The following is a 13,668-nucleotide window of genomic DNA, read 5'->3' on the forward strand; positions in this document are numbered from 1 at the left end:
TGGAAGCTTTTTATGAAAAGCCACGGACAGAGGCGGCAAAGACAGCGTTGTTACTGAGCATTGCAGGCCAGGACGCCATCGAAGTTTGCAACAACATCGTATTCGCTGAAGGAGAGAACAAGGAGGACTTCAGCACCGTGGTCAGCAAGTTTGAAGAATATTGCGTCGACCAACAGAATGAGGTGCATGAGAGGTATGTTCCGCACCCGAGTACAGGCAGAAGCAGAGCCCTTCGAGAGTTTCTTGCGGGACCTAAAAAAGCAAGCTCAGTATTGTAACTTTGGCAGTCTCACAGAAGACATGGTTCGAGACCAGATAGTGTTTGGCACGAACTCGAGAAAGCTGAGGGAAAAGCTGCTGAGGGAGAAGAAGTTAACCCTCGAAATAGCGATTGCAACTTGCAAAGCAGCCGAGACTTCTGCGCGCCAGAGCGTCTTGTGGACAAAAGGAAATGATGACCAAGTTGAGGCTGTCACTTCAAGCCGAGCAACACTACGCCCACCTCAGCGACGACTCGTGTGTTCCCGGTGTGGTAGGTCACATGCACCTCGGCAGTGCCCAGCGTTCGGCAAAGTTTGTCGTATTTGTAATGGTCCGAACCACTTCGTCATATGTTGCAGATCAGGGACTCGAGTTGCTGAAATACAGCACGAGGTCAACTTCGACGTTCTAAACGTCTCGATCGGCACCGTCGGCACAGACCGCGATTGGCTCGTCAAAGCAACGATCGGCAAGAGAGAGGTATCGATGATGGTAGACACAGGATCTCAAGCGAACCTAATTCCCCTTTCAGTGTACCGAAAGCTGAACGTCGGTCCCCCGAAATCCAGCACGGCAACTTTACGCTCATACAACGGTGGCATAATTAAGCATTGCGGCTTAGTTTCGGTACCTGTCATCATCGGCGACAGAAAGATCTGCACTGACTTCTTCGTGGTAAGGAAGGATTACCAGGCTATCCTGGGACTTGATGCGAGCGAACGCCTTGGGCTACTTCATCGTGAGGTCGACACCGTGGCGGCAAGCTGTGACATCTTGGAAGAATTTCCTCAGCTCTTTCAAGGAACTGGCTGCATCAACCGCGAGTACAAAATAGTGCTACAAGAAGACTCTGTCCCAGCTGTACAGCCGGCGCGAAGGGTTCCGTTGGCCCTGCAGCAACCACTTCAGGAGGAGCTGACGCGTATAGAGCGAGAGCACATCATTCAGAAAGTCAGCGAGCCAACGGACTGGGTAAGCCCTCTCGTTATTGTTCGGAAGAAAAATGGCAAACTACGTGTTTGCATGGACACAAGAAGGATAAATGTATCTCTAAAGAGAGAGCATTATCAAATGCCCCGCCAAGAAGACATTGAAGCTGAACTAACAGGCGCGAAGTTTTTCTCTCGCCTCGACGCCAACGCCGGCTTCCATCAGATTCCGCTAGATCAGCCTTCATCAAAAATATGCACGTTTGCAACACCCTTCGGTCGCTACCGTTTCCTCCGACTGCCGTTAGGCCTTGCATCGGCTAGCGAAGTATTTCAGAAGGCGTTAAACGAGCTTTTTGAAGGCATACCAGGCGTACGCGTGTACGTGGACGACATGCTTATTTAAGGAACTGATAAAGAGGAGCATGACCAACGGCTTCGTAGCGCGCTGAAAGCAGCGCAATCAGCAGGTTTGACGTCCAATGCACGAAAATGCCAGTTCGGTGTACAAGAGATAGAATTCATTGGTGATATCATCAGACAAAGGAATCGGCCCGAATCCAGCCTTAGTCGCCAGTCTAGTGCAGATGCCAAGGCCCGATAACAAGCTTGCAGTTCAGAGGCAGCTGGGCGTGGTTAATTACTTCAGTAAATACTTGTCATCTGTAGCCCAGAAAACGGCTGCTCTGGGATCTCTTATCAAGCAGGACGCAGTGTTTGACTGGACACATAATTCTGACAAAAAATGGAGAGCCATATGCAGATCACTGCAATGTACGTAAAGGAAAATTGACAACGAACGCAATCGCAGAGCATGCGCAAGAGACTGGCCATGAAATTAACTGGGATGAAGCAGAAATAATGACAACGGAAAAGGACGTATCAGCCCGCCGAAATCTCGAGTCACTAATCATCCAGACAACATATAACACAATAAACAAGAATGATGGCACACTGCATCCTATCTACGCGAAATCTCTAAGAACAGTACTAACTGCTACAAAAAGCCCGGGACGTCAGGCCGGTTGTTCATTGTGAACAAGGGAGCCGTAGCGATCCCGAAACGTCATTTGTTTTAAAATTGACCATGGTCAGTGACCAGTGAATCGATCAACAAACCACTACTTACAGTTTTTGATCCATGCAGGCAAACAAAAGTGACGTCACATGCCTCCCAGAGCGGTATTGGATCCGCCCTCCTGCAGAGTTGCGAAGACGGCTGGAGGCCAGTGGCTTACGCGTCTAGAGCTCTGACAGATACAGAGCAACGGTATTCTCAGATAGAAAAAGAGGCTCTTGCTCTTGTATTTGGCTGTGAGAAGTTCTCCCATTTCATTTATGGGCGGTCGCTGCTACTTGAAAGCGACCACAGGCCTCTCATTGATGTTTCCAAGAAAGCTATTGCCGATATGCCGCCCAGGGTGCAACGTTTTATTTTAAGACTTCTGATGTATGATTACACACTGCTGTTCCCGGAAAACAGATGAAGCTGGCGGACATGCTATCGAGAGCACCGGGCACTGGAGACGTCACTGCGGTGGGCACTGACGACGTCGAAGTTCATGCCATCAGCGTCGTGGCAGCACTCGTAAGTGAAAGTACGTCAGCTAGGTTAGCACAGGAGACCGCTTCCTATCCACACCTTAAGGATGTCCTGCAGCAGATTACGGAAGGAAAACCTATCGCAGGCCAGCTTAAACCCGTGGCTTCTGAGCTTTCGGTAATTAACGGTATGCTACTGAAAGGGACAAAGGTTGTGGTTCCGGCAAGCATGCGGCCTGAAATTCTAAAACGTGTACATGAGGGTCATCTCGGAACAACTAAATGCAAAGCAACAGCGAGACAACTGGTATACTGGCCAGGCCTCGACTGTGATATCGAAACCCTGATCCAAAAATGCGCCGTTTGCAGACACCATGCTTACAGCCAGCCGTCAGAAACACTACTGATGCGTCCCACCCCGACTCGCGCATGGTTCCGCATTGGAGTTGATATATTCCAGTAAGCAGGGAAATACTACTTGTGTGCGTACGACACAACGTCAAACTTTCCAGGAGTAGAGTTGCTGCACGGGACCACGGCTGCTGCGGTAGTCGAAAATCTCGGTGCAATCTTTGCAAGATACAGCATTCCCGTTGAGGTATGCACGGACAATGGGCCTCAGTTTTCCAGTCGTGAATTCGCACAGTTCGCGAAAGCGTACGACTTCCGTCACGTCACGTCGAGCCCACAGTTTCCACGGCCAAATGGTCTGGCAGAAAAAGGAGTTCCGATTGTCAAACGAATTTTAAAGAAAACTTGTGAGGGGTGCGACCTGATGCCGGTGAACACCTCCGGCAACGCACTCCCTCACCAGAAAAGAAGTTGGCCACCCTGGTGCAGTAATTGGCCACAACCTCTTATGATAAGCTCCATAAAACCCCGGCCCTCAGTCACCAGCGGCTGCGGAACAACTGACCACGGCGGCGGTCAGACCTGTGACGCAGCAGGGGGTGCTAAGAAAGCCTGGCTCCGCTGGACAGGCCGCCATTGGAAACTGACCCTGGCAACGTTTAATGCTAGAACCCTAGCTAGTGAAGCTAGTTTAGCAGTGCTGTTAGAGGAACTAGAGGGCATTAAATGGGATGTCATAGGGCTTAGTGAGGTTAGGAGGCCGAATGAGGCAATACTGTACTTAAGGATGGGCATGTACTGTGTTATCGAGGTTTACCAGAGAGGCGACAACTAGGAGTAGGTTTCCTTGTCAATAAGTATATAGCAGGTAATATAGATGAATTTTATAGTATTATTGAGAGGGTTGCAGGCATCGTAATTAGGCTTAATAAGCGGTATAAACTGAAGGTTGTACAGGCCTATGCACCTACATGTAGTTATGATGACCAAGCAGTTGAAAGCTTCTATGAAGATGTAGAATCGGCAATGCGAAAAATAAAGACGCAGTATACTGTACTAATGGGCGACTTCAATGCCAATGTAGGGAAAAAACAGCCAGGAGACAAGGCAGTAGGTGACTATGGCATTGGTTCTAGGAATAGCAGGGGGGAGTTACTAGTTGAGTTTGCAGAGCGCAATAGCTTACGAATCATGAATACCTTCTTCAGCAAACGGAAGAACCGGAAATGGACATGGAAAAGTCCTAACGGAGAGACTAAAAATGAAATCGACTTCATAATGTGTCCAACCCCCGCCATTGTGCAGGATCTACAGGAAATCGGGAAAGTGCGATGCAGTGACCACAGGATGCTGAGGTCCCAAATTAGCCTAAATCTGAAGAAGGAACGCAACAGATTAGTAAGAAAGAAACCCATAAACGAATTAGCGGTGAGAGGGAGGGCAGAAGAGTTCAGGATCTCGCTACAGAATAGGTATTCAGCTCTAGCTGAGGATGGCGACATTACCCTAGAGGCAAGGAACAATAATTTCAGAGATATCATTACTGAGTGCGCGGTAGAAGTAGGCGGTAGGATGGTTAGGGAGGATACCGGTAAGCTGTCTAAGGAAACGAAAGATTTGATTAAGAAACGCCAGAGTATGAAAGCTTCCAATCCAACAGACCAGATCGAATTGGCCGATATATCAAAGCTAATCAATAAGCGCAAGGTGGCCGATATAAGGAAGTATAACATGGAGAAAATTGAGCATGCTGTAAAGAACGGGGGAAGCCTTAAAGCGGTAAAGAAGAAATTGGGCATAGGCAAAAGCCAGATGTATGCGATAAGGGACAAGGCGGGCAACGTCATCACTAATATGGACAAGATAGTCAAAGTAGCCGAGGAGTTCTATACAGATCTCTACAGTAGCCAAAGTAGTCAGGACCGTAATGAGATTGGCGGTTGGGAAAAACAGTCAGACGTTCCACCAGTGACGAAGGAGGAGGTCAAGAAAGCACTAGAAACTATGAAAAGGGGGAAATCAGCTGGAGAGGATCAGATAACTACAGATTTGCTGAAGGACGGAGGGGATATCGTGCTAGAAAAAGTGGCCACCATGTATACGCAGTGCCTGGTGTCATCGACGGTGCCGGAACCATGGAAGAATGCAAACATTATGCTCAATCACAAGAAAGGGAACTCCAAGGACCTTAAAATTACATACCAATCAGCTTACTGTCTGTTACGTATAAGGTATTTACTAAGGTAATCGGTAATAGAATCAGGACAACCTTAGACTGCAATCAAGCAAAGGATCAAGCAGGGTTTCGGAAACGGTACTCTACTATCGATCATATCCATACCATCAATCAGGTAATAGAAAAATGCTCGGAATATAACCAGCCCTTATACATAGCATTCATTGATTACGAAAAAGCATTTGACTCAGTTGAAACCTCAGCGGTGATGCAGGCATTGCGAAATCAGGGGGTAGACGAGCCGTACGTGAAAGTGCTGGAAGATATATATAGTGGCTGCACAGCAACCATAGTTCTGCATAAAGAAAGCAACAAAATTCCCATAAAGAAAGGTGTTATGCAAGGAGACACAATCTCCCCAGTACTATTCACAGCTTGTTTAGAGGAAGTATTCAGAGACTTGGAATGGGAGCAGTTAGGGATAAGGGTAGATGGAGAATACCTCAGTAATCTGCGATTTGCTGATGACATTGCCTTGCTAAGCAACTCGGGGGATGAACTGCAAATAATGATTGATGATCTAGACAGAAAAAGTAGAAAGGTAGGCTTGAAAATAAATATGCAGAAGACTAAGGCAATGTTCAACAGCCTCGGGAAGGAACAGCAGTTTACATTAGGTAGCGAAACACTGGAATTAGTAGGTGAATATGTCTACTTAGGACAGGTAGTAACCGCAGATCCGGACCATGAAAAGGAAATAACGAGAGGAATAAGATTGGGATGGAGTGCATTTGGCAAGCACTCGCAGATTATGACTAGCAGCTTACCGGTATCGCTCAAGAGGAAAGTATACAACAGTTGCATCTTGCCTGTACTCACCTATGGGGCTGAAACGTGGAGGCTAACCAAAAGAGTTCTACTTAAGTTGAGGACAACCCAGAGGGCTATGGAACGAAAAATGGTAGGGGTAACATTAAGAGATAGAAAGCGTGCAGAGTGGGTCAGAGAAATAACTCAAGTTACCGACATTCTAGTGGAAATTAAGAAGAAGGAATGGACATGGGCAGGACATGTAGTGCGAAGAGAGGATAACCGATGGTCGCTGAGGGTAACAAACTGGATTCCAAGGGAAGGAGAGCCTAGCAGGGGGCGGCAGAAAGTTAGGTGGGCGGATGAGATTAAGAAGCTCGCAGGGGTCAAGTGGATGCAGCTAGCACAGAACCGGGTTAAGTGGAGAAATATGGGAGAGGCCTTCGCCCTGCAGTGGGTATAATCAGGCTGATGATGATGGTGATGATGATGTGAGGCTAACGAGGACTTCGGGCTTGGTGTACTGGCTTACAGGGCAAGCCCCTTGGAGGACGGTCGGTCTCCGGGAGAGCTTCTTCAAGGACGCCGCCTGCGGACCCCACTGCCTAACCTTCGGGAAGAGCCAATCGTGTTGGTGAAAAAGCACAGACAAGCGTCAATCGCGCATCCCTCCCGCGCCTGAACAAGGAGGACGTGGTACGCATAAAAAAGGGCTCATGGTCACGCAAGGTCAGAGTGCTAGCACCAGCTGGGCCGAGGTCCTATTACGTTAAGACAGCAGACGATAAACTGCTGCGGCGAAACCGCCAGCTCTTGCTCAGAACGAAAGAGGATATCCACCGCGAATCATCGGATGTTGACTCGAGCGACGACTGATGATGATGATGATGATGATGATGATGATGCAAACACATCGGCTGATCCTCACCTGTCGTCTACAAACGTGCCACCGCCTGCGATAGCATCGAGGCCATCATCGCCAATCGTCAGAAGGTCACAGAGGCAAGTTAGACCGCCGGAACGCTTGGGCTACACGAGGAACTTTGAACAAGTCAGCAAGTGACAGCGAAATAAATTTTGTAAAGTGAACTATTGATTGAGGAGGGGGATCTATCATATCTGCTTGTGCGCGCATTTATCTTTGCTTCCAAGCACACACGAGCCGACCTTTCCCTTCGTGATAACCTTTCCTTTCACTCTACCCTCTCGCCCAACGTGGCTTTATATACGATGCAATAAACGCCTTCGGGCATTCGTTCCCTCGAAACGTACTGGTGTACGTCACTCTGTCAGTCGCGATGTCTGATACAGTTTCTACAGTCTCTTACTAACATTTCAAGTCTTGGAAGATTACAGCGCAAAGCACTAAGATTCATTCCTAACAAGTACATCCGAACAGATTCACCAACCGAACTAGCTATAATAACCGGGCTCGAATCGCTATGAGCAAGAGCAAAGTTCGCGCAATTAAAAATCCTATATCAGCTACTACATAATGTTTTTAATATCAACTTATCACACTATGTTTCATTATCACATAAGCGAGACTTAAGGAACTGCCACGCGTTCACGCTAACCGAATTTTCATGTCACAGTAACAAGCGAATGGAATTGCCTGCACTCATCTATTACTAACGTTGATTTATTTTAAAGTTTTTGTTTCAAACTACAGGCCATGGTTTGAGCTGAAATCATTCGGTTACGAATTTCGCGTTCTTTATTTCGTTCCCTTGTTTAACGCAGTCGGCAGCCTTTTATCCTATTGTTTTCTTTTTTAACCTGTATGTTTTCTTTATTTGTGAGCTATTTGAGCGAATTTAATAGCACTTTTTGAGTTTTTTTTTTGTGCTTTAAGAATTGCCTAATACTTTATTTCTGTACAGCTGCTTTGATTCTTTCCATCATCATTTTTTCGATATTATGAATGTAATGCACGCCTGCTATGATCTCAACAAGAGACTGGCAGTATAGTAAATAAAAACAATTGTGGCGCCTGTTTGCTAATACTACGTGACTGAATGCAGGCAATTTAAGCGTAAAGTTTTGAGAAAGCTATTGAGTTCTCTGTGGTAAACTCAAGAGCCCACTCTTCTCGCTCCGAAGCATAACCTTTAAAACAAATTCTACGCTGACACCATTTCGAAGGCCAATAAAATCAGGGGAATTCCTCTTACACTCAAAATTGCCGCTGTTATTTTCATTTTTCAGCGGCTTGCGACACATGATGGCTACCGTTAGAAGCGTTGGATCAGAATTTTTAGGCTTGTCTCTGAACTCATAATGATGCAGATTTCTTCGGATCCCGCCGCAGCTGTTGCACAGTTTCAGTACATACATTCCTATGGGCCTCAAAAAACCTTCAACTATCTTTTAAAATACACTGAACACAAAGAACAAACTAGCCCGAATTAGTTGTGTGTTGCCAACTACTCAATATGTTCTCATTCAGTGTACCCACAAGAGTTACAACTGATACCTTGCCGCGTTACCGAGTGCAATTTACGGCTGAATATTTTGTAAACATATAAACATATATATAATGTAAAATATTGCTCATGAAAGGACAAAGACACGGACAGACCAAAGTGCTTGGTTTGCCTGCTGTTGTCCCTTCTTGAGTGCAATTTCGTATAACAGTGTGTCAACACCTTACCACTTCATGTGCATAGGTAGCTGCTTTCACTCCCCTGCATTCACTTACCTACCTGCACTAGTTAACATCACCTCTGGCGATACTTTCTTCATCTAGTCCTACAGATAAAGAGGAAAGTTCCTAAAAGTAAATGTATAAATGAATGTTGAGTCATTTTTAATATTTAAAGGCTGATAGGAACTCTTGCTTTGGTTGTGTGAATATTGCATTGCTAGAATATCATGCGAAAGGTTAATACTTTTGCAAAGGCTGTGGTAGTGCTGTTTTTGGCGCCGTTGAATACTGGTTCCTCGTGAAACGTCTAACGATGTAGTACTGTCACTTCTATGGCCTCTTCAAGACGTCCAAAAAGGAAGAAAAATTTCATGCTTAATTTTCAGCAAACAGCTGTCTAGTTGAACTTTCAGTGCAAGCCGCGTTGCAAGGATGGGCATGCACTGTGTTATCGAGGTTTACCGGAGAGGCGAGAAATAGGAGTAGGTTTCCTTGTCAGTAAGTAAATCGCGGGTAATAAAGATAATTTCTATAGTAATAATGAGAGCGTAGCAGGCATCGTAATTAGGCTTAATAAGCGGTATAAACTCAAGGTTGTACAGGCCTATGCACCCACATGTAGTTATGATAACCAGGCAGTTGAAAGCTTCTACGAAGATGTAGAATCGGCAATGCGAAAAGTAAGGACACAGTACACTGTACTAATGGGCGACTTCAATGCCAAGGTAGAGAAAAAGCAGGCAGGAGACCAGGCAGTAGGCGACTATGCCATTGGATCTAGGAATAGCAGTGGGGAGTTACTAGTTAGGTTTGCAGAGAACTTAAGAATCATGAATGCCTTCTTCAGCAAACGGAAGAACCGGAAATGGACATGAAAAAGTCCTAACGGGGAGACTAAAAATGAAATTGACTTCATACTGTGTTCAACCCCCGCCATTATTCAAGATGTAGAGGTAATCGGGAAAGTGCGATGCAGTGACCACAGGATGGTGAGGTCCCAAATTAGCCTAAATCTGAAGAAGGAACGCAACAGATTAGTAAGAAAGAAACCCATCAATGAATTAGCGGTGAGGGGAGGGCAGAAGAGTTCAGGATCTCGCTACAAAATAGATAATCAGCTCTAACCGAGGATGGAGACATTACTCTAGAAGCAATGAACAATAATTTCAGAGATATCATAACTTAGTGCGCTGTATAAGTAGGCGGAAGGATAGTTAGAGAGGGTACCGGTAAGCTGTCTAAGGAGATGAAAGATTTGATTAAGAAACGCCCCAATATGAAAGCTTCCAATTCAACAGACCAGATAGAATTGGCCGAGAATCAAAGCCAATCAATAAGCGCAAGGTGGTCGATATAAGGAAGTATAACATGGAGAAAACTGAGCATGCTGTAATTAAGGGGGGAAGCCTTAAAGCGGTAAAAAAGAAACTGGGTATAGGCAAAAGCTAGATGTATGCGATAAGGGACAAGGCGGGCAACGTCATCACGAATAGGGATGAGATAGCAAAGTAACCGAGGAGGTCTATACAGATCTCTACAGTAGCCAAAGTAGTCAGGACCATAATGAGATTGGTGGTAGGGAAAAACAGTCAGACATTCCACCAGTGGCGAAGGACGAGGTCAAGAAAGCATTAGAAACTATGAAAAGGGAGAAATCAGCTGGAGAGGATCAGATGACTACAGAGTTGTTGAAGGACGGGGGGGGGGGGGGGGGGGATATCGTGCTAGAAAAACTGGCCACCCTGGATACGCAGTGCCTGGTGTCATCGACGGTGCCAGGACTATGGAAGAATGCAAACATTATCCTCATTCATAAGAAAGGGGACTCTAAGGACCTTAAAAATTGCAGACCGATCAGCTTACTGTCTGTTACGTGTAAGGAATTTACTAAGGTAATCGCTAATAGAATCAGGACAACCTTAGACTGCAATCAAGCAACGGATCAAGCAGGTTTTCGGAAACGGTACTCTACTATCGATCATATCCATACCATCAACCAGGTGATAGAAAAATGCTTGGAATATAACCAGCCCTTATATATAGCATTCATTGATTACGGAAAAGCATTTGACTCAGTTGAAACCTCGGCGGTGATGCAGGCATTGCGAAACGAGGGGCTAAACGAGCCGTACGTAAAAGTGCTGAAATATATATATAGTGGCTGCACAGCAACCATAGTTCTGCATAAAGAAAGTAACAGAATTTCCATAAAGAAATCTGTTAGGCAAGGAGACACGATCTCTCCAGTACTATTCACAGCTTGCTTAGAGGAACTATTCAGAGACTTGGAATGGGAGCAGTTAGGGATAAGGGTAGATGGAGAATACCTCAGTAATTTGCGATTTGCTGATGACATTGCTTTGCTAAGTAACTCGGGGGATGAACTGCAAATAATGAGTGATGACCTAGACAGGAAAAGTAGAAAGATAGGCTCAAAAATGAATATGCAGAAGACTAAGGTAATGTTCAACAGCCTCGGGAAGGAACAGCAGTTTACGTTAGGTAACGAAGCACTGCAAGTAGTAGGCGAATATGTCTACTTAGGACAGGTAGAAACCGCAGAACCGGACCATAAAAAGGAAATAAGCATAAGATTGGGATGGAGCGCATTCAGCAAGCATTCGCAGATTATGACTAGCAGCTTACCGGTATCGCTCAAGAGGAAAGTATACAACAGTTGCATCTTACCTTTACTCACCTATGGGGTTGAAACGTGGAGGCTAACCAAGAGGGTGGGCTCGGTAGCTGTGCAAAAGCGCAGACTACTAATCCGTTTGTCTTCATAATGGAGGCTCTTACAGTCACCGTTCACCTGCTGCTCGTTACCCTGCTGCATGCTTCACCTGGTCTCCCGCTCCGCGTGGCCACTCGCCACCATGAAAATGCAGCTTTCCTGCCTGCTACGTCACCGGCCCCAGACCTGCATGCGCCGCCGCCGCCGGATTACCTCATCCTGGATCGTGCATGGCCATCCCCAGCGAGACAACCATCATCGACTGAAGCATCTATAAATGTGTCGCACCTGTCGCCGCCGCTCTGTGGGCTCGGTAGCTGTGCAAAAGCGCAGACTACTAATCCGTTTGTATTCATAATGCAGGTTGGTAACAAGTTCTCTCTTTTCGCTAAAAAAACTAGTAATTACTTCCTAATACAGCTGCCGAGCCTGCAGTGCTGCGCTAGTGTTGTTGTTGATTGTTCACGTGCCATTCGTTTACTACTACTCTTGTCGGGAGATGTGGAGACCAACCCAGGGCCCGAGAACTCTGAGACTATACTGTTCGAATTGCAGAAATTGACAACTGGACAAGCAACGCTAATTTCCGACTTGCAGGACATCAAAGCACAGCTCAAAACAACTGACATAACCTTAGCCGATTTAAACAAACGCATGATTACCTGCTGGAATCGCACTACGCCACTCTTTCTGCCCTTAACTCTGAAATAGACAGCCTGAAAACATTAACAACTGAACTGAGCCAGCAGATCATCAAACTAGAAGAACGCGTTGATGACGCAGAAAATCGTTCCCGGCGCAACAATCTGATATTTTATAATATCCCTGACACTAATGCTTCCGAAAACTATCAGGCCTCAGAACAAACAATCATTCGCCACTGCTCCACGCATCTAGATTATGAAATTGACCCGAATCAAATCGAGCGCGCTCACCGTCTCGGCCGTTATTCCACAGATCGCATAAGGCCAATCATTGTAAAGTTCTCATCATCCAAAACCAAAGAAACCATCCTCTCTTACGGCAAAAAGCTTAAAGGCACAGATTATAGCACTTTCCCCTGCGGTCCGTAACATTCGAAAACAGCTAGTTACCTACGCACGAACAATAACAGATAAATTCGCCTTGCGTTTTAAAACCCTGCACATCGGTCCTAAGCGTTACACCTACGACGAAGCTTCACAAACCATAAAAGAGATTAAATAGCAGTCATTCCGTCAACATTCGGCAAACCGTCCTAAACATGCACGCAACCTACTCTTTCTTTATCAGCGATTTTCACGAATATCCGCAGTTTTTATTGCAATGCGCGACATTGTTTCTAATCTGGTCTTATCATCATCCAGCAACTTACTAATCTTGACAGAAACGTGGCTCGCACTCTGACATCTCTGACAGGGAGTTCATAGCTGACTTGCCAAATTGTCGTCTTTTCCGCAAAGACCGTAAAAACAAGAGGGGAGGGGGAGTACTCATTGCAACTAGGCAGGAGCTATCATGCACATACATTAACTTGTCATCAGATATCGAAATATTGTGGATCTTACTTCACTCTTTACCACACTCAGTTCTCATTGGCGTTTGCTACAACCCCCCTAATAACAGTTCAGATTTCCCTCGTAAATTTAACAATGCATTGAATGAAATCAGAATCAAGCACCCTAATGCCACTTCCCTATTAAATCTGCACCCCAACATTTTAAAATGGATTGAAGAGTTTCTAACTAATCGCTCCCAGTTTGTTACTATTAACAATAAGTTCTCCAACTTCCTTCCGGTGACGTCAGGTGTTCCCCAGGGATCAGTACTTGGCCCCCTACTTTTTCTTATATACATTAATGACCTACCAACACATGTAACCTCTAACATACGCATGTTTGCTGACGACTGTGTAGTTTATCGTACTATCACTGGTCCCAATGATCAATCAACACTACAAAATGACCTTAATGCTGTACATAACTGGTGTGACCACTGGCTAATGGAACTTAACCCACATAAATGTAAATTTTTATCCTTCCACCGTCGTCGTAATCCTCTTATTTTTTCCTAAGTAATCTCTGGAGTACCCGTACAACCTGTTCAGTCATATAAATATTTAGGCGTAACAGTTTCTAGTGATCTTTCTTGGAATTTGCATGTAACTAACACAATATCATCGGCCAATAAAACATTAGGATTCTTAAAACGTCATTTACATTGCGCGCCTCAACATGTT

General features: G+C 45.5%; 1 protein-coding gene and 1 pseudogene across 1 annotated transcript; both read left to right on the forward strand.

Moving 5' to 3' along the window:
- Nucleotides 1-236: 236 nt before the first annotated feature.
- Nucleotides 237-6,678, forward strand: LOC146190203 (uncharacterized). The gene is made up of 3 exons (XM_084599742.1): nt 237-1,233; nt 2,674-2,778; nt 6,604-6,678. Exons 1-3 carry the CDS (start codon nt 301-303, stop codon nt 6,676-6,678), a joined length of 1,113 nt encoding a protein of 370 aa, XP_084455868.1. The 5' UTR covers nt 237-300.
- A 4,823-nt stretch (nt 6,679-11,501) lies between these two features.
- Nucleotides 11,502-12,656, forward strand: LOC146190204 (uncharacterized; annotated as a pseudogene).
- Nucleotides 12,657-13,668: the final 1,012 nt, after the last annotated feature.

This window comes from Amblyomma maculatum, chromosome 4 (assembly GCF_055883805.1).
Source record: "Amblyomma maculatum isolate TAMU_Amacu chromosome 4, ASM5588380v1, whole genome shotgun sequence".
In the NCBI taxonomy this organism is placed as follows: domain Eukaryota; kingdom Metazoa; phylum Arthropoda; class Arachnida; order Ixodida; family Ixodidae; genus Amblyomma; species Amblyomma maculatum.

Coding starts and splice junctions, on each gene's coding strand:
- LOC146190203 (XM_084599742.1), top strand. CDS start 301: ATGGTTCGAGACCAGATAGTGTTTGGCACGAACTCGAGAAAGCTGAGG. Junction 1,234..2,673: donor TCAGCGAGCCAACGGACTGG/GTAAGCCCTCTC, acceptor CCCGGAAAACAG/ATGAAGCTGGCGGACATGCT. Junction 2,779..6,603: donor TCAGCGTCGTGGCAGCACTC/GTAAGTGAAAGT, acceptor ACTGGCTTACAG/GGCAAGCCCCTTGGAGGACG.